The sequence below is a fragment of the Loxodonta africana genome, chromosome 3 (assembly GCF_030014295.1).
Source record: "Loxodonta africana isolate mLoxAfr1 chromosome 3, mLoxAfr1.hap2, whole genome shotgun sequence".
NCBI classification, from domain to species: Eukaryota; Metazoa; Chordata; class Mammalia; order Proboscidea; family Elephantidae; genus Loxodonta; species Loxodonta africana.
This window is the reverse complement of record NC_087344.1, coordinates 51457852-51475727: the sequence shown is the minus strand read 5'-3', so window position 1 is coordinate 51475727 and position 17876 is coordinate 51457852. Positions and strand designations below refer to the sequence as shown.

The 17876-nt window shown below is 44.1% G+C and overlaps 1 protein-coding gene across 1 annotated transcript in view; it reads left to right on the top strand.

Annotated features, from left to right (window-relative positions):
- Positions 1-17312, top strand: part of SDHB (succinate dehydrogenase complex iron sulfur subunit B) — a 36949-nt gene extending 19637 nt beyond the window's left edge. The window contains exons 3-8 of the mRNA XM_003413444.3: positions 2189-2274; positions 8521-8657; positions 9397-9513; positions 12443-12544; positions 13831-13953; positions 17075-17312. Of these exons, the coding sequence (XP_003413492.1) occupies positions 2189-2274; positions 8521-8657; positions 9397-9513; positions 12443-12544; positions 13831-13953; positions 17075-17152 (643 nt within the window). The 3' untranslated portion in view covers positions 17153-17312. The remainder of the gene's footprint in view (positions 1-2188; positions 2275-8520; positions 8658-9396; positions 9514-12442; positions 12545-13830; positions 13954-17074) is intronic.
- The last annotated feature ends 564 nt before the right edge of the window (positions 17313-17876 follow it).

The following is a 17876-nucleotide window of genomic DNA, read 5'->3' as shown; positions in this document are numbered from 1 at the left end:
AAGTTAGGAGGTCAGACACTACCCCCCGGCCATTTTTGCAGTGGTTTAAAATCAAGGAAGGTGTGTGTCACGGTTGTATCCTTTCACCATACCTATTCAATCTGTATGCTGAGCAAATAATCTGAGAAGCTGGACTATATGAAGAAGAACTCGGCATTAGGATTGCAGGATGACTCATTAACAACCTGCGATATGCAGATGACACAACTTTGCTTGCTGAAAGCATAGAGGACTTGAAGCACTTACTGATAAAGATCATTGACTACAGCCTTCAGTATGGATTACACCTCAACATAAAGATAACAAAAATCCTCATAACTGGACCAATAAGCAACTTCATGATAAATGGAGAAAAGATTGACGTCTTCCTGAATATAACCAAATGCTTCGAAGACCAGAGTAGCAGGGCCAGGGACTTGGGGACCATGGTTTCAGGGGACATCTAGGTGGATTGGCATAACAAAATGTATTAAGAAAACACTCTGCATCCCACTTTGGTGAGAGGCATCTGGGGTGTTAAACGCTAGCAAGCAGACATCGAAGATGCATCAATTTGTCTCAGCCTACCTGGAGCAAAGGAGAGTGAAGAACACCAAAGACATATGGTAAAGATGAGCCCAGGGATCAGAAAGGGCTGCGTAAACCAGAGACTCCATCAGCCTAAGACTGGGAGAACTAGATGGTGCCCGGCTACCACCGATCACTGCCCTGACAGGGAACACAACAGAGAATCCCTGATGGAGCAGAAGAACAGTGGGATGCAGATCTCACATTCTCATAAAAAGACCAGGCTTAATGGTCTGACTGAGACTGGAGGGACTCTGACGGTCATGGTCCCTGGACCCTTTGTTAGCCCAAGATTGGAACCATTGCCAAAGCCAACTCTACAGACAGGGATTGGACTGGACTATAAGATAGACAGGGATACTGGTGAGGAGTAAACTTCTTGGCTCAAGTGGATACTTGAGTCCATGTGGGCAACTCCTGTCTGATAGCAAGATGATAAGGGAGAGGGGGACAGGAGCTAGTTGAATGGACACAGGGAACACAGGGAGGAAAAGAGGAATGTGCTGTCTCAGGAGAAGAGCTGCTGAGAGTGCATAGAAAGGTGTGTGTAACTTTTTGTATGAGAGACTGACTTGATTTTAAACTTTCACCTAAAAAAAAAAAGAAAAGCACAATAAATAAATTAAAAAAAAAAAAAGATTGAAGTTGTCAAGGGTTCCATTTTACTTGAATCCACAATCAAGGCCTGTGGAAACAGCAGTCAGGAAATCAAATGATGGATTACATTGGGCAAATTTGCTGCAAAAGACCTCTTTGAAGTGTTAAAAAGCAAAGACATCACTTTAAAGACCAGGGTGCACCTGACCCTGCTGTGGTGTTTCAGCGGTCTCATATGCATGTGAAAGCTGGACAGTGAATAAGGAAGACTGAAGAATTGATGCCTCTGAATTAGAGTGTTAGCGAAAAATACTGAACATACCATGGACTGCCAGAAGAAAGAACAAATCTGTCTTGGAAGAAGTACAGCCAGCATGTTCCTTAGAAGCGAGGATGGAGAAACTTCGTCTCACATACTTTGAACATGTTATCAGGAGTGACCAGTCCCTGGAGAAGGACATGATGTTTGGTAAAGTACAAGGTCAGCGAAAAAGAGGAAGACCCTCGATGAGATGGATTGGTACAGTGGCTGCAGCAATGGGCTCAAGCATAAGAACAATTGTGCGGATGGCGCAGGACTGGGCAAATGTTTCATTTTGTTGTACATAGGGTCACTATGAGTTGGAACCAACTCGACGGCACCTAACAACAATTGTCTAGATCCTAAAAATAAAACTAAAATTTAAAATAAATTATTGGGGGAAACTATGCAGGGAATTTTAAAAGAAACAAAAGCGAAAGCTAAACAGTGTATGGATGTTGTTTTCTACCCTAAATACTTCTCCAACTCCGTAGCGTTCCATTTCTTAGAAATGTATATGCAGTGTGATCATCAAAATAGAACTGTGCAGTACTTAAAATTTGTAAGAATATGCAAAAATAAAACTGGAAAAAATCTGCATGTGACCTGAGAAGGCTACATGGGTAGGAAGAGCAGCTAGTGTAGCCGGGTGTCTCGATCATATGATAAAGCCCAGGGAGGCTGAACTTTACACAAATACAGCTGGGCTTTTTTCTTTGTCAGATGTGGTCCTATGGTATTGGATGCTTTGATCAAGATTAAGAATGAAATCGATGCTACCTTGACCTTTCGAAGATCATGCAGAGAAGGTAAGCATTTCCTTCCTGTTATGCTCAGGACATCTAGGTTCTGGTTCTCAAAAGAGGTCTGGGCTGGACACAGCTGATAGTGATACCAGGAGAGCAGCAGCAGGCACTCTGCCAAGCATGTCACACTTCTTTTTCTTTGGTGAATGTGTCTGAAACCCAAACACTGGTGCGGGTTCTGGTTTCTGTGTTTACTTCTCTTTGTGAGCTTTGAGATTCTGCCGTGTGGTTACTGGATCTGACAGTCCCTGTGAGCCTCTGTACCCTTCGAGGACGAGTTCGGGTATGCTAGCTGCTCCCCCTCTGCACTACCAAGCTGATTTATTGGGGAGCAGTGGGGAGTTCCTAGTTGGTCCTTATGCAGAGGGGATGTGTGTGCCCCCCTCCAGTTCCCAGCATTGCATGTGCACAGAGCAGATGCTTGGGAGGCCGGTTCTAGATTGGCCAGAATAGCGTTTCCCACAGTGTGGTTACAGGTGCTGCCGAAGCCACAGGAGGTGGTTTGAGGGGTGTGCAGACCCAACATTTCCTGTTTTAATAGCTGGGCATATTAGCTGCTCTTCTTGTTCATGTGGCCTTCTCAGGTCACGTGCAGACTTTTTCCGTAGTTTTATTTTTGCACACTCTTACACACTTCAAGTACTGCACAGTTCTGTTTTGATGATCACCCATCGTATACATTTCTAATATTTTCTGTATTAGAAAAACCTAACTATTAATGACAGCGTAACAGTGATTTGTGTGTTTTTTTACTATGAATTTATTTAAATAAAAACAAGTTGAGGAAAACTTCTAAATAATCGTTTGAGTGGTGCTCACATGTGGCAGATATCACATGGGTGCCATGAAGACAGAGTGACAGTGATGGCCGTGGAGCACAGACTGTGGTCTGGGCTCTGTTCTGGGCACTTTACGTGAGATAAATAGATGCCAGTATTGTTTACCCCCAGGGTACAGGTGAGGAAACTAAGGCCCAGGGGGAATGGGGTAAGAGGCTTCTGCAGTACACAGAGATAGTGAGTTGGGAGACCAGGAATCAACCAATGCAGTCGGATCCCAGACTGGCACTCTCAGGCCCTCCACTCTGTCTATCAGACTTCAAAACTTGGAATAAAGCAAAAACTAAGGGAACTTGGTGCTCCAAGGGCAATGGGAAAACTTCCTTCCGAAAATGATCTTCCAATAAAGGGAAATTCACTATAGATATTGGCCTATCGCTTTTCGTCTGTCCTGCTGTACGTTTCAGATGTTTAAAGTCCTTTTTAAATGTTTCGACTCAGCTGATTTTGCAGAAATGGTTTAGTGTGTCAAATGCTGCCAGATATCATGATGGTTTATCTGAGTGCTGCTGTTCAGAGAGCTTCCTGCTGTAATTACTCAGCAGCCCTCCCCAGGAAGGTCCTGGCAGCATAGGAAGTGCAGACGCTCTTCAATAACCTCGCTCCTGCAAGATTGTTTCAGGGCCAAGAAATAAGATATGACCCATCTGGACTAAGAAATAGGAGGCAGGATTATATTAATTGCCAATCCTCTTGATTGTATTATTGTTTTCTTAAGAGAATTTCCAGAAGAGCCTTTTTAAGAGAAAGGTCATCAGATTTAATGTTTGAATCAAATGCCGTTTCTTTATAAATGAGCATACTGCTCTGGTTGGATGCCAGGAGTACACAGACTTATTGATAATATTCCCTCTCTTGGGAAACTTTAGGAATATTTGCTTAAGACAGATCATTGTGTTCTTTTATACTCTCCTTAAGAAGATTTATAGAAGTGGGAGAGAGTATGGTCTTATAAAGTGATAACGCCAGTGCACGTTTCACAAGTAATCACATTTCTTTGGCCTGATCATCTTCAAAGAACAGCTTCAGAGAAGTGGCCCCATAGGATTTAGATTGCATATTCATTTTTAAACTGTTGAAACACCTAGCAAGTAAGTCCATATGTCATGGATTGAATTGTGTTCTCCCAAAATATGTGTCAACTTGGTTAGGCCACAATTCCCAGTATTGTGTTGTTGTCCTCCATTTTGTGATTGTAATTTTATGTTAAAGAGGATTACGGTGGGATTGTAACACCCTTACTAAGGTCACATCCCTGATCCAGTGTAAAGGGGGTTTCCCGGGAGTATGGCCTGCACCATCTTTTATCTTACAGGAGGTAAAAGGAAAAGGAAGCAAGCAGAGAGTGGGGACCTCATACCCCTAAGAATGAAGCACCAGGAGCACAACATGTCCTTTGGACCCAGGGTTCCTGCGCAGAGAAGCTCCTAGTCCAGAGGAAGATTGATGAGAAGGACCTTCCTCCAGAGCCAGAAGAGACACAAAGCCTTCCCTTGGAGCTAGCACCCCAAATTTGGACTTTTTGTCTACTACAAGCCCCCACCTGTCTGTCAGTTTGTCGTACTGTGGGGGCTTGCATGTTGCTGTGATGCCGGAAGCTATGCCCCTGGTATTCAGATACCAGCAGGGTCACCCATGGTAGACAGATTTCAGCTGAGCTTCCAGACTAAGACAGACAAGGAAGAAGGACCTGGCAGTCTACTTCTGAAAAGAATTAGCCAGTGAAAACCTTTTGAAAAGCAGTGGAACATTGATATAGTGCCGGAAGACGAGACCCCAGGTTAAAAGGCACTCAAAAGACGGCTGGGGAAAAGCTGCCTTCTCAAAGTAGAGTCGACCTTAATGATGTGGTTGGAGTCAAGCTTTTGGGACCTTCATTTGCTGATGTGGCACGACTCAAAATGAGAAGAAACAGCTGTAAACATCCACTAATAATTGGAATGTGCAATGTATGAAGTATGAATCTAGGAAAACTGCAAATTGTCAAAAATGAAATGGAACACATAAACATTGATATCCTAGACATTAATAGGCTGAAATGGACTGGTATTGGCCATTTTGAATTGTACAGTCTTGTGGTCTACTATGCTGGGAATGACAACTTAAAGAGGAATGCCATTGTATTCACCGTCGAAAAGAACATTTGAAGATAAATCCTAAAGTATGATGCTGTCAGTGATAGGATAATACCCATACGTCTACAAGGAAGACCAGTTAATAGACTGTTATTCAGATTTATGCCCCAACCACTAAGGCCACAGGTGATGAAACTGAAGATTTTTACCAGCTTCTGCAGTCTGAAATTGATCGAATATGCAGTTACAATGCATTGATAATTACTGGTGGCTGGAATGTGCAAGTTGGAAACGAAAAAGGATCGGTAGTTGGAAAATACGGCCTTGGTGATAGAAACGACGCCGAGATCACATGATAGAATTTTGCAAGACCAATAACTTCTTCGTGGCAAATACCTTTTTTTGCTAACGTAAACGGCAGCTATACACATGGACCTCACCAGATGGAATACACAGGAGTCAAATCAAATACATCTGTGGAAAGAGATGATGGAAAACCTCAATATCATCAGTCAGAACAAGGCCAGGGGCTGACTGTGGAACAGACTATCAGTTGTTCATATGCAAGTTCAGGTTGAAACTGGAGACAATTAGAACAAGTCCACAAGAGCCAACATACGACCTTGAGCATATCCCACCTGAATTTAGACACCATCTCAAGAACAGATTTGACATGTTGAACACTAATGACCAAAGACCAGATGAGTTGTGGAATGATATCAAGGACGTCATACATGAAGAAAGCAAGAGGTCATTAAAAAAGACAGGAAAGGAAGAAAAGACCAAAATGGAAGTCAGAAGAGACTGTGAAACCTGCTCTTGAATGTTGAGCAGCTAAAGCAAAAGGAAGAAACGAAGAAGTAAAAAAACTGAACAGAAGATTTCAAAGGGCAGCTCGAGAAGACAGAGTAAAGTATCATAATGACATGTGCAAAGACCTGGAGATAGAAAATCAAAAGGGAAGAACACGCTTGGCATTTCTCAAGCTGAAAGAACTGAAGAAAAAATTCAAATGAGTTACAATATTGAAGGATTCCAAAGGGAAAAAATTTTAAACGACGCAGGAAGCGTCAAAAGAAGATGACAGGAATACACAGAGTCATTATACCAAAAATAATTGGCCTACATTCAACCGTTTCAAGAGGTAGCATATGATCAGGAACCAATGGTACTGAAGGAAGAAGTCCAAGCTGCACTGAGGGCGTTGGTGAAAAACAAGGCTTCAGGAATTGACAGAATATCAGTTGAGATGTTTCAACAAATTGATGCAGTGCTGGAAGTGCTCATTCGTCTGTGCCAGGAAATTTGGAAGACAGCTACCTGGCCAGCCAACTGGAAAAAATCCATATTTATGCCTGTTCCCAAGAAAGGTGATCCAACCAAATGCGGAAATTATCGAGCAATATCATTAATATCACACACAGCAAAATTTTGCTGAAGATCATTCAATTGCGGCTACAGCAGTATATCAACAGGGAACTGCCAGAAATTCAGGCTGGATTCAGAAGAGGAAGTGGGACCAGGGATATCATTGCTGATGTCAGATGGATCCTGGCTGAAAGCAGAGAATACCAGAAGGATGTTTACCTGTGTTTTATTGACTGTGCAAAGGCATTCGACTGTGTGAATCATAATAAATTATGGATAACGTTGCAAAAAATGGGAATTCCAGAACACTTAGTTGTGCTCATGAGGAGCTTATACGTATATCAAGAGGCAGTTGTTAAGACAGAACAAGGGGATGCTGCATGGTTTAAAGTCAGGAAAGATGTGCATCAGGGTTGTATCCTTTCACCATACCTAGTCAATCTGTATACTGAGCAAATAATCCGAGAAGCTGGACTGTATGAAGAAGAATGGGGCATCAGGATTGGAGGAAGGCTCATTAACAACCTGCGTTATGCAGATGATACAAGCTTGCTTGCTGAAAATGAAGAGGGCTTGAAGCACTTACAAGACCACAGCCTTCAGTATGGATTACAGCTCAACATAAAACAAAAATCCTCACAAGCGGACCAACGAGCAACATCATGATAAATGGAGAAAAGATTGAAGTTGTCAAGGATTTCATTTTCCTTGGATCCACAATCAATACCCATGGGAGCAGCAGTCAGGAAATCAAAAGATGCGTTGCATTGGGCAAATCTGCTGCAAAGGACCTCTTTAAAGTGTTGAAAAGCAAAGATGTCACCTTGAAGACTTAAGTGCGCCTGACCCAAGCCATGTTATTTTCAATCACCTCATATGCACACAAAAGCTGGACAATGAATAAGGAAGACCAAAGAATAATTGACGCCGTTGAATTGGTGTTGGCAAAGAATATTGAATATACCATGGACTGCCAAAAGAACGAACAAATCTGTCTTGGAAGAAGCAAGGATGGTGAGACTGCGTCTTACATTGGACGTGTTGTCAGGAGGGATCAGTCCCTGGAGAAGGACATCATGCTTGGCAAAGTAGAGGGTCAGCAGAAAAGGGGAAGACCCTCAACGAGATGGACTGACACAGTGGCTGGAACAATGGACTCAAGCATAACGATTATGAGGATGGTGCAGGACCGGGCAGTGTTTCATTCTGTGGTACGTAGGATCACTATGAGTCGGAACCAACTCAACAGCACCTAAAAGCAACAACAGCCTGCTGAACTTTGAGAGAATAAATTTGTTGAAGCTATCCTCTTGTGGTATTTCTGTTATAGCAGCACTAGATGACTGAGACACCATGCTTAGAAAATTCTCATTTCAGGACCCTTGGTCAGCACCTTAATTTTGTTTTTAATGTCTTTGTTCATTCTTCTCTTTGGAAAGTCATACTCAGTCAACTTGCGTGGATTCCATGTCCCCAGGGTACTGGCTGACCACTGTCCTGCTTAGTTTTGGACACATCCAGGTCTGAACCTTAAGATGGGCCAAGATAACGTTGATTTGCTTTTAGGTATTATATCTTTTAGGGTTTGAGTTCAAGTAACAGTGGCTTTTAAACAATGGAGGTTTATTTTTTTTGTTCAAAACATATCAACTATGAAACTAGAAAAGGTGTGGGAAGTCCGTAATATCAGCAGCTCCCCAGGCCCCTGTCCTTCTCCAGTGCCACCCTAGACATGTAGCTTTCAGATTCAAGGCTGCCTCCTGGTCACAAAATGGTGTTTAGAGCTTCAGCCACTTCATCTACATTGTAGGCAGGAAGAAGGAGGAAAGGCAAACAGACACTTCTGCCACAGATATATCGTGTCAGTGCCACTCCTGATGGGCAAGTAATGGCAGTGCAGGAGAAAGAATTTGAGGCTGGATAGAGTCTGAATTGTGAGTAAGTTGGATGTATTTTCTTTATTTTAGGTATCTGTGGCTCTTGTGCGATGAACATCAATGGAGGCAACACTCTAGCTTGCACTCGCAGGATTGACACCAACCTCAATAAAGTCTCAAAAATCTACCCTCTTCCACATATGTATGTGATAAAAGATCTTGTCCCTGTAAGTTTCTGCATCTCTTTTTTTTTTTTATTTCACAGGTGCATGCTTGCGTGCATGCGTGTGTGTGTTGTGCTATTTGTTCTTTAGTACAGGCTTTTTCGAGTATTTAAAGCTACTTTTCTAGTCAGAAAGTAGAACAATTTGATTGGCCTTTCTCCCTGGCAAGAGGAAAACCACAGTGTCATTCCAAGGGTTATGAAAATCCCTGGCTGCAAGGTGGTGTGACCTGAGTTTAATTAAAGCATTTCAATGGTGGAAGAGAAATACACCTAGAAGATCCTCCAGCAGCATATTTGGTGAGACTTGTTCGGGAATAACAGGACACAGAGTTTTAGAGTGGGAACAGTCCCAGAAATGAAGAATTTGGCCATCACTACAAAGAATCCATGTGAAAAATAGCAATTGGAAAAGTAGCAGTTGTTTATGAATTTTACTTCAATTTCTCCCTGCCTCTATTTGACCATCTTCACTGACTTAGTGTTTCCAAGAGTGGATGGACAGAAACGACTATGGGATTGGGAAGTTTTTCCAATGGATGAGGGAGAGACTTCCTAACCTTGCCTAACATTGTGGCCATTTCTCCTCTTGTAATCTTTGCATGTATTCACGCCAAAGTAAGAGACAGGCTTCTGTCTGTCACAGAGCAGCAAAGCAGGCATCGTCCAAAAAACAGGGGACATAAGAAAACTAAGAGGCAATGGTGGAATCTGACCTTTATTCTTCTTTCTCCCAACTTCAGGATTTGAGCAACTTCTACGCTCAGTACAAATCCATTGAGCCTTATTTGAAGAAGAAGGATGAATCCCAGGAAGGCAAGCAGCAGTACCTGCAGTCCATAGAAGATCGTGAGAAACTGGTCATTAGTCCCCGTTTATTGTCTTGATGTTCTCTTGTACCCTTACCGATCTGAGGTATTGCATTAGAAAGGTGTTTGCCAGGAGTGTGGTTTGGGGGGTAGGAGCACGAGCTAATGCGGACCATTTAGTGTATTTCGTTAAAACCTGAAAGGAACTTCAAGAGGATCTGGTCCAAGGATTTGGACACCCATCCTCACAGGCGCAGGCAGGTAGTGTGAGCTCATGAAGGGCCCAGAGGGGACTGAGGAGCTGGTGCACCCATGTCCTGCATAAAGGGGCAGACGTTGCCATGTTGCCAGGCGTTCATCTTTTTCAAAAGAAACCCAAAAACCCAGTGCTGTCGAGTCAATTCCGATTCATAGTGACCCTATAGGACAGGGAGTTTCCAACGAGTGCCTGGCGGATTTGAACTGCCGACCCTTTAGTTAAAAAAAAAGCAGTCCTTAAAAGTTGGCAGCTAAATCAGTTGTTCAACACTCTGGGCAAAATAGAATGCACCTGGCCATTTGCAGTCTTTACTACCAGCACCCTGTTTTACAGATGGAAGTGTTAGTTAATGGCAAAACTGGGACCAGAACCTTGACGTTCTTTGCCAACACCACACTCCTGGTGATTGGCCTGTAGGTGTCATGGGGCCTTCTCACCCTCTTGGGGTTGCTTTTCCTGTGTAGAGGCAGTAAAGTCGTTCTTAAAGGAAGGCATCATTGTCAAGTTTTTAGTCTCCCTCGACACTACATTTACCTCCTCTGAGAAGTCTTCTCTGACTTGCACTGTCACTCCCTACGTACTTAGTCATCTGATGGAGAAGAAGAGGCGGGAAGGGGACCAGGTGGGAATGGAGCCCAGCTATGTGCCTGGAACAGGGACAGGGTCAAGGACACATACTGTCTCACAGTCACCACTTTGTATGTTCTTCCAGTACAGCACTTACCCTTGTATAATCATTTCCATGCCTGTCCACGTGGCAGACCAAGCGCATCTCCGGACAGAGGCCGTGTCTTATTTCTGTCTGGATCTCTAGACTCTGGGGCATGTTATTTTATCAAGAAATATTAGTTGTGTGAATGAATAAATGAATTCTACCTTTTATGCCTTGGCAACTATTTAGCATCCTCTCCTCTTTCCCATAAAAGTTGAGAAAGGAGAGAGTCCTGTCAGCATGCCCAGTTCTGTCATCATGGCAATGAGGAGGGTCAGCACAGTTACGTTAGAACCTCAGAGGTAGCTTCTGACTACTCTTTCAGGAGTTTCTGGTTTCCAGGCCGTGGCTCTGCCCCTACATGTCTAACTCCCAGAGTCTTAGGCCTTCCCAGAGTCCAGGTAAGATTGGCCGCTCAGGCCAACCAGTCATCTCACATTCCTGAGCCAGGCTAACTCACACTAGTGCACGCCCCACTGATGTGTATTATTGGGAATGAGGGGTCCCCCTGAGTATGTTTTCTAGATAATTAGAATTTACTCGTTTAAATACCAAACCTTTTTTTGTAGCATTTTTTGCTTCCTTAAATTAGTATACAGAACATAACTTTTTTTCATGACTGTAAAAGCCTCGATGCTCATTGTAGAAAATTGGAAAATACAGAAAAATATTTTTTAAATAATCTATAATTCTACTACCCAAAGATAACTTCTAATAATATTCATAATTTCCTTTGTTGTTGTGTATGTTATAGATGTAATATATACTGCATTATATTTTTACATAGCTGGGATCAAAGTGTAAATACACTTTTGTAGCCTGCCTTTTTCATTCATATTATTGTGAGCATTTTCCCTTGGTCTTAAAAAGTCTTCAAAAGCATTAATTAAACTTTGCTAGATACTACTTCAGATGTGTACACCAGGCATGACTTAGCCATTCCACTGTTAATGAACAATGAGGTTGTTGCCAGTTTTTTAATATCTTTATCCTTCAAGTTCTGTTCAAAAAATTCTGATTAATCTCTTGTTACAGACTTTTCTAAAAGTGGATTAAAGAATGGGACTGTTACTAAGGTTCTCAGTCCTATGACCTTGTGCTTCTAGACCATGGAGCCAGTTACACTCCCAGCTACTATCTGAACGTAGTCTAATAAAGATTTCCTTGGAGAATCAGGGTTACAATCATGACCATCAACTCTGTCTCCTCTTCTGTTATCACTGTCACTTCTCATGTCAACTGTGCCCCTTCTGCTTTGCTACTTTTCATCAGTTTCTATTGTTACCACAATCAGAAAGTCCATTTGCTAGAACCGGTTGGGCAGATGGAATCAGTGTGGCTGGTGTTAAAGACCAAGGAGTCCAGACTCAGAGGCCTGAGTGACGGACACTTCAGCTCTGCTACTTCCTGTGGTGTGACTCTGGGCAAATGACCTAAGGAGCCTCTCTGAGCCCTTATCTCTAAAATGGGAATCATAATAGCACTCATTATTGTGAATATCGTAATGATCAAACGAGAGTAAGTATGTAAGTGTGCCCAGTGAGGGCTGGCTGTTACTGTTACATAGGATGATGTTGGTGTCCCATGGCGAAGCGGAGGCCTCTGCTGAGCCAAGTGCAGAAGCTGTTATAGACTAGCATGACACCTCAGCTCCCAGGGCCTCTTTACTTTCTCCTCTCTTGACTGGGAGGTGGTGAGTTTTTTCTTGTTTTTGTTTCTGTTAATGATCTTTTTTTTTAAAGATAAGAGAGGGGTTATTGTTTATTAAAGGGTCAGTTTATTGTATTTGGACTTAGAACCCTGGACTCCAGCCCAGCAGATGTTTACGTTTCAATCCCGAGATCTTTCTATGAATCTGGTAAATCCCTGTGTTTGTTGACCTTGTCAAGAAAGCTCAGATGGAGTAGGTATTTTGTTCGTGCCCTAACCCCTAACCTCGCATTTCAGTAACTGCAAACAAGGCATAGCCTTTTCCCTCGCGTGCTTCTGACCCCCTGCCTCTGCCACAGGATGGGCTGTATGAGTGCATTCTCTGTGCCTGCTGCAGCACCAGCTGCCCTAGCTACTGGTGGAACGGAGACAAGTATTTGGGACCTGCGGTTCTTATGCAGGTAAGCCGCTCCTTTATTGCTGTAAGAAAAATTGAAGTGAAAGACCAGAAACCCAGGAAGACCATGTATTGTTGCAAACCAACCATTCCGAAGGGCGAGGTTTCCTTCACTGGCAGCCAGTGCAAGCAAGGCAGTTGGTTGCATTTTCTTCACTTGGCTTTCAGTAGAGCAGGGGCCTCATCTACAAAAGACTTCTCAGTATGGTTAGCGTCACCTCAAGGGTTTTTGGCAAACTGTGCTTTGCAGATGTTTAAAACATATTCCTGTGTGGTTGGCTGTGTTCCCATCTACTTGCCTGCTTTCCGCAAACTGCCATATCTCAGAAGGCCCCTGTCTTCCTCATACGGAGATTTTTAATGTGCAGGCAAGGAGAGGGAAATTTCTTTGAGGGGCGACTACCCTGCTGTAAGGTTGAATATTGTCTCCAGGCTAATGAAAGCCTTTTGGAGTACTGAGTTTAGGGGCTGCTGGGAAACAGAGTAGTTTTGGTTTTCATTTCCTTTCACCATATATATATTTCGCTGTAAAGAAGGTCATTTCCTTTGTTTCCAGAAAGCTTTTGCTTTTTAGATTTGCGGTTAGTGTTTTTCACAGAGTCTAAGCAACTCAAAAAAAAAAAAAAAACTCAACCTCTAATTTCTCTTTTTCCATAAAAAGAGAAGTTATATGATTGTGTGACCACGTTAGCAGTATAGATCCCCAGCCATATTAAAGACTGACGAACAAGGGGATTTGAGGTGTTGGGAAGTATAAAAGCCCTCTCCAGTGACCCTGCTGAGAGCCAGTGCAGTGATCATGTGGTCAATCAGTTACCTGTCAGCTTGCCGACCTCAGACTTCTGCACGGGCTGCTCACAGAAGGAATCAATGAGTGGGACAAACATTGTCTCCAAGATAGGCCTGTCAAATCATCAGTTATTCAAAGGCAATGAGAGTTTAACGTTAGTAGGTGCTGTGGAGAGGGATAAAAAGAGTCATGTGATTCAGTTCCTGCCCTTACTGATTCACAATCTGGTAAGGAAGCTGTTGAGCCAGCAGCATGAAAAAACTTAGAGAATGACACCCAGCAGTACATAATTAACACCATGGTGGCAGGTGCAGTGTGGTCCAAAGGGGAGGTCAGTGGGGCTCCTTCATCAAAGGGAATCACAAAAGAGTTGGGTGCTTTACCTCGAAAGATGGGCAAGAATTAAAGAGTGAGGAGACAAGGCATCTGGGCCAGGAGAATTCCTTCTCGCTTGCACCCAGAGCTCTGATGTTTCCGCTAATCCGTCTCTGGTTTCCCAGGCCTATCGCTGGATGATCGACTCTAGAGACGACTTCACAGAGGAACGCCTGGCCAAGCTGCAGGACCCCTTCTCTCTGTACCGCTGCCATACCATCATGAACTGCACAAGGGCCTGTCCCAAGGTACATCGGAACTGACGTCGGAGTGGCATGTGCTGATGAAGAGGTGGTGGGCAGCAGGCCGGGTCATTTGTGGGGAGGGGGAGCACAGAGTGTGGTGATCATCTCCCTGTGAGCCTGGAGGCTAGCTTGCTTTTTGGTTGCAAGGAACAGACTCACCACGCCACCTCAGGAGCAGGGTTTACTTGTAGGGTATGCATGGGCATTGAGGGAGACAGGATGCCAAGAAATCCATGAGCAGGAACCTGAGTTCACCCTGACTTCATAGGAACCAGACAGTGAAAGCCATTAGAACACATGCAACTGTGGGGACTGGATTCTCCCTGCCTCTGTCTCACAGCGTTGGCTACTTATCTAGTCTGTCTAGCAACCAGCTTGTTCTTTCTCTCTGCTCTGTGTATCTTTTCTGTCTCAGAGCACCTGCTTACCTGGCTTTTACACCCTCTTCCTACTCACGCTTCCTTTGGCTCACCCAGCCCTGGACTTTATCTCACAGCACGCCTTCAGCTTTAGCCGCCTGCCTGTCTTCTCTTGGCATTTCTTTTTTTTTTTTTTTTTAGTTTATTGTGCTTTAAGTGAAAGTTTACAAATCAAGTCAGTCTCTCATATAAAAATTTATATACACCTTGCTATATACTCCTAGTTGCTCCCCCACTAATGAGACAGCACACTCCTTCCCTCCACTCTCTATTTTCGTGTCCGTTCGGCCAGCTTCTGTCCCCCTCTGCCCTCTCATCTCCCCTCCAGACAGGAGTTGGCCACATAGTCTCGTGTGCCTACTTAATCCAAGAAGCTCACTCCTCACCAGTATCATTTTCTATCCCATAGTCCAGTCCAGCCCCTGTCTGAAGAGTTGGCTTTGGGAATGGTTCCTGTCTTGGGCTAAGAGAAGGTCTGGGGACCATGACCTCCGGGGTCCTTCTAGTCTTAGTCAGACCGTTAAGTCTGGTGTTTTTACGAGAATTTGAGGTCTGCATCCCTTCTCAGCATTTCTTAACTCAAATTCCTGAGAGGGAATCCAATTGGCCCAGCTCAGCTTTTCGTGCCAGCCCATGTCAGAGGTTGATGACCACAACTTATGGACTGGCTGCCCTTAGATCAGTGCCAGCCCTGGTGCAGTTAGCCTTGGTCATTGTAGGGAGGAGCCAGGTCATGTGGTTCACAACATGGCCTCCTGCGGGCTGCCCTTTGAAAGAAGACTGTGGGCAGAGCAGTTTCACTCAGAAGGCACAGTGAGTAACCAGACAGCAAAGTGGAAAACTCTAGAATAATCAGTTGGTAGTATAAAAGAAGAACGGCAGCATAGCTTTCAAAACCTGAAATCCGAGTTGGGTGATTCTTTGTTTCTTGCCTGGAAACCAGATGTGTGTCCCATGGCCCGCCCTCTGCCATGGAGCGTCACATCTGCTGGCAGCCCAGGATCAGCTGTAAGCCTGGTGGGTGAGAATTCAGGCTCCAGTGTCCACGTGCCTGTGTTTCCATCCAGGCTCTGCCCCTAATGAACTCTGTGACCTCTGAGGCAAGTTTCTCCACTAACGCACTCAGAACAGTGCAGGGTACACAGCAGTCCGGAAATGGCACCTTCTGTTATTTTTTTTAAACACAGTGCTGGGCCTATTTGGCACAGTTGGAGACAGCATCTCCAAGGCTTGGGCCTGGCTTATGTGTTTCTTTAAAAGCACTGCAAGTGGCTCTGAGCTACATTCCTGGTCAGAAACATTTGCACTGAGGGGGCAGCAGAGGCTGGTGAAAACAGCTACAGAGGCTCCCTGTGGCCTTTCTCTGGGCCTCCCAGTCATTCCATTAAACAGGGGTGTAAGTTGGGGCTATGAGATATAGGTTCAGATCGTTAGCCCTGGAAGGGACCTTAAAGAGCATCAAGTTCAACTCCTTCATTTTACAGACAGGGGAGCTGAGACCCAATGGGGCAGGGTATCCAAGATCAGCCTCAGGCAGCTGGCAGGGCAGGACGAGGAGCAGGCCTCCTGCCTCCTGACCCAGCACACGTTCTTCCTGACCCTGAATTAGGTGTACTCCTGTGCACTGAGCTTCTAGGTCTAAAATCCTTCAAGTGAACATATTTTAGGGGATGGGCTGGGCAGGGGGAGTAATATTCACATGGCTCGCTGTTCAGTCGGATATACTGAGAAGAGTCTCCGTCGCACCCCATCCCTGGAGCGGCTGGTGTTATCGCTGTCTGGTATAGTCTTCCTGAGCCGTTTTAGGCGTGTATGTCTGTTGTCTTTTTTATGTAAATTGTTACATACTCTTCAGACACATCTGTACTTTTTTTTTTTTTCATTTAATATATTTTGGAGATCATTGCAACTCAGTATATGAAACCCCTGCCTGCCTCCCCTTCCTCCTTTCTTTTCTTTTTTTTTTCTCTCCGCTTTGTCTTTCTGTAACATTTTAATTCCAGTTAAAGTTGTTCTTCTAAAATGAGGGGACTCTTCACTAATCCGAGGTGAGTCCTTGCTTAATTTTGCCAAATGCTTACTTGCTCCCTTCCTCCTCCTGTGAGCGTGGCATTCACTGGGGTTAATTATCATGCCTCCTGCAGAACAGGAGCTAGCTGTAGGGCCACACGCCAGCTAATAGCTAATAGCAGTGCTAGTGGCCAGCCAGGCTCATCGTGGTGTCTGTGAAGGGTTAACAGGGCAGTTTCTCCCACACACTTTTGAGAGCTTATACATGCTGAGTTCTGCTGGTGCTGATTTAATAATGATGCTAATGATGTGAGTTTCTGGTCGGTTCAAGATTGCGAAATGTCTGGATAGTTTCGACATTGGCCTATAGTCATCGAAGAGAGGCTGTATCCTGGTATCTTTGGGCAGTCAGAAAACGTGGCTCTTCTTGAGCTTTCCGCCTGCTAGAGTGAGCCACGCCAGAAGGAATTCTGTGTGGCAGGGCTGTTGCTAGAGAGACCTGAGCATTTGTAAATGTCTAAAAGTAGGGAGAGAAGAGAGCTCTTAGTCCAGGGCCCTTGGTTTTGGGGACTTGATGTGTATTCTCCTTGCTTTGACATTGTACCAGCTGGTGGAGTGGTTTCATCCAAGGTCACAGAGTTCCTCTATTCAATTTCACTTATCCTTTGGTATTGATTCTCTGCTCTTTTTTCAAGGGTCTGAATCCAGGGAAAGCTATTGCTGAAATCAAGAAAATGATGGCAACCTATAAGGAGAAGAAAGCTTCTGCTTAACTGTTTCCATGCTGGTTTTTTTCCTCCATGACTTGTAACCAGCTCAGAGCTGAATATAATTTATATCTAATTTGAGCCCCTTCAGGGCTTGATTTTCCATGAATACAGCATGTATAATCAAACACTTTAAGAAATAAATAAATGTTATTCTACTTTATTAACAAAAAAGCAGGCCTGTTCCTATTACTTGCTGCAAAGGATGTGGAGGTACCAGGAGGAGCCCTTGTCCTTCAAGAGGTGGACAGAGCCGCAGAGCTGAGCCACCTGGGGGTAGGGTGGCCTGTGTGGGGTGGGGCGCGGTAGCCTCAGGCATGGAATTGGTGTCAGGACCTGGGGCTTGTACCCAGCTCTGCCACTCACCAGCTGGCTGACCTTGGTCTACTCCATTTGCCCATTGGTAAAACGGGAGTCATCAGCGTGCCTACCTCACACATCTGTTGTGAGAATGCCTGGCAAATGTTCAATGTTAACTATTATTATTATACAGCGTCCCAGTTTCTACAGTTTCCAGTATTAGAATTATTTGAAACTGAATCTTGATATGTCATTTTATATCTTACTGATTCTTCCAGCACAGAGCTATGAACTTGAATTAATTCCAAATGACCTCAGAGGGTCCTAACACTCCAAGCATTCATTCCCCACCACTGTTTCCTTAACTCTGAGGCTGGGGTTTTCTATTTGTTTGTTTTTATTACAAAAGTAGTAATACTCATCAGATAAA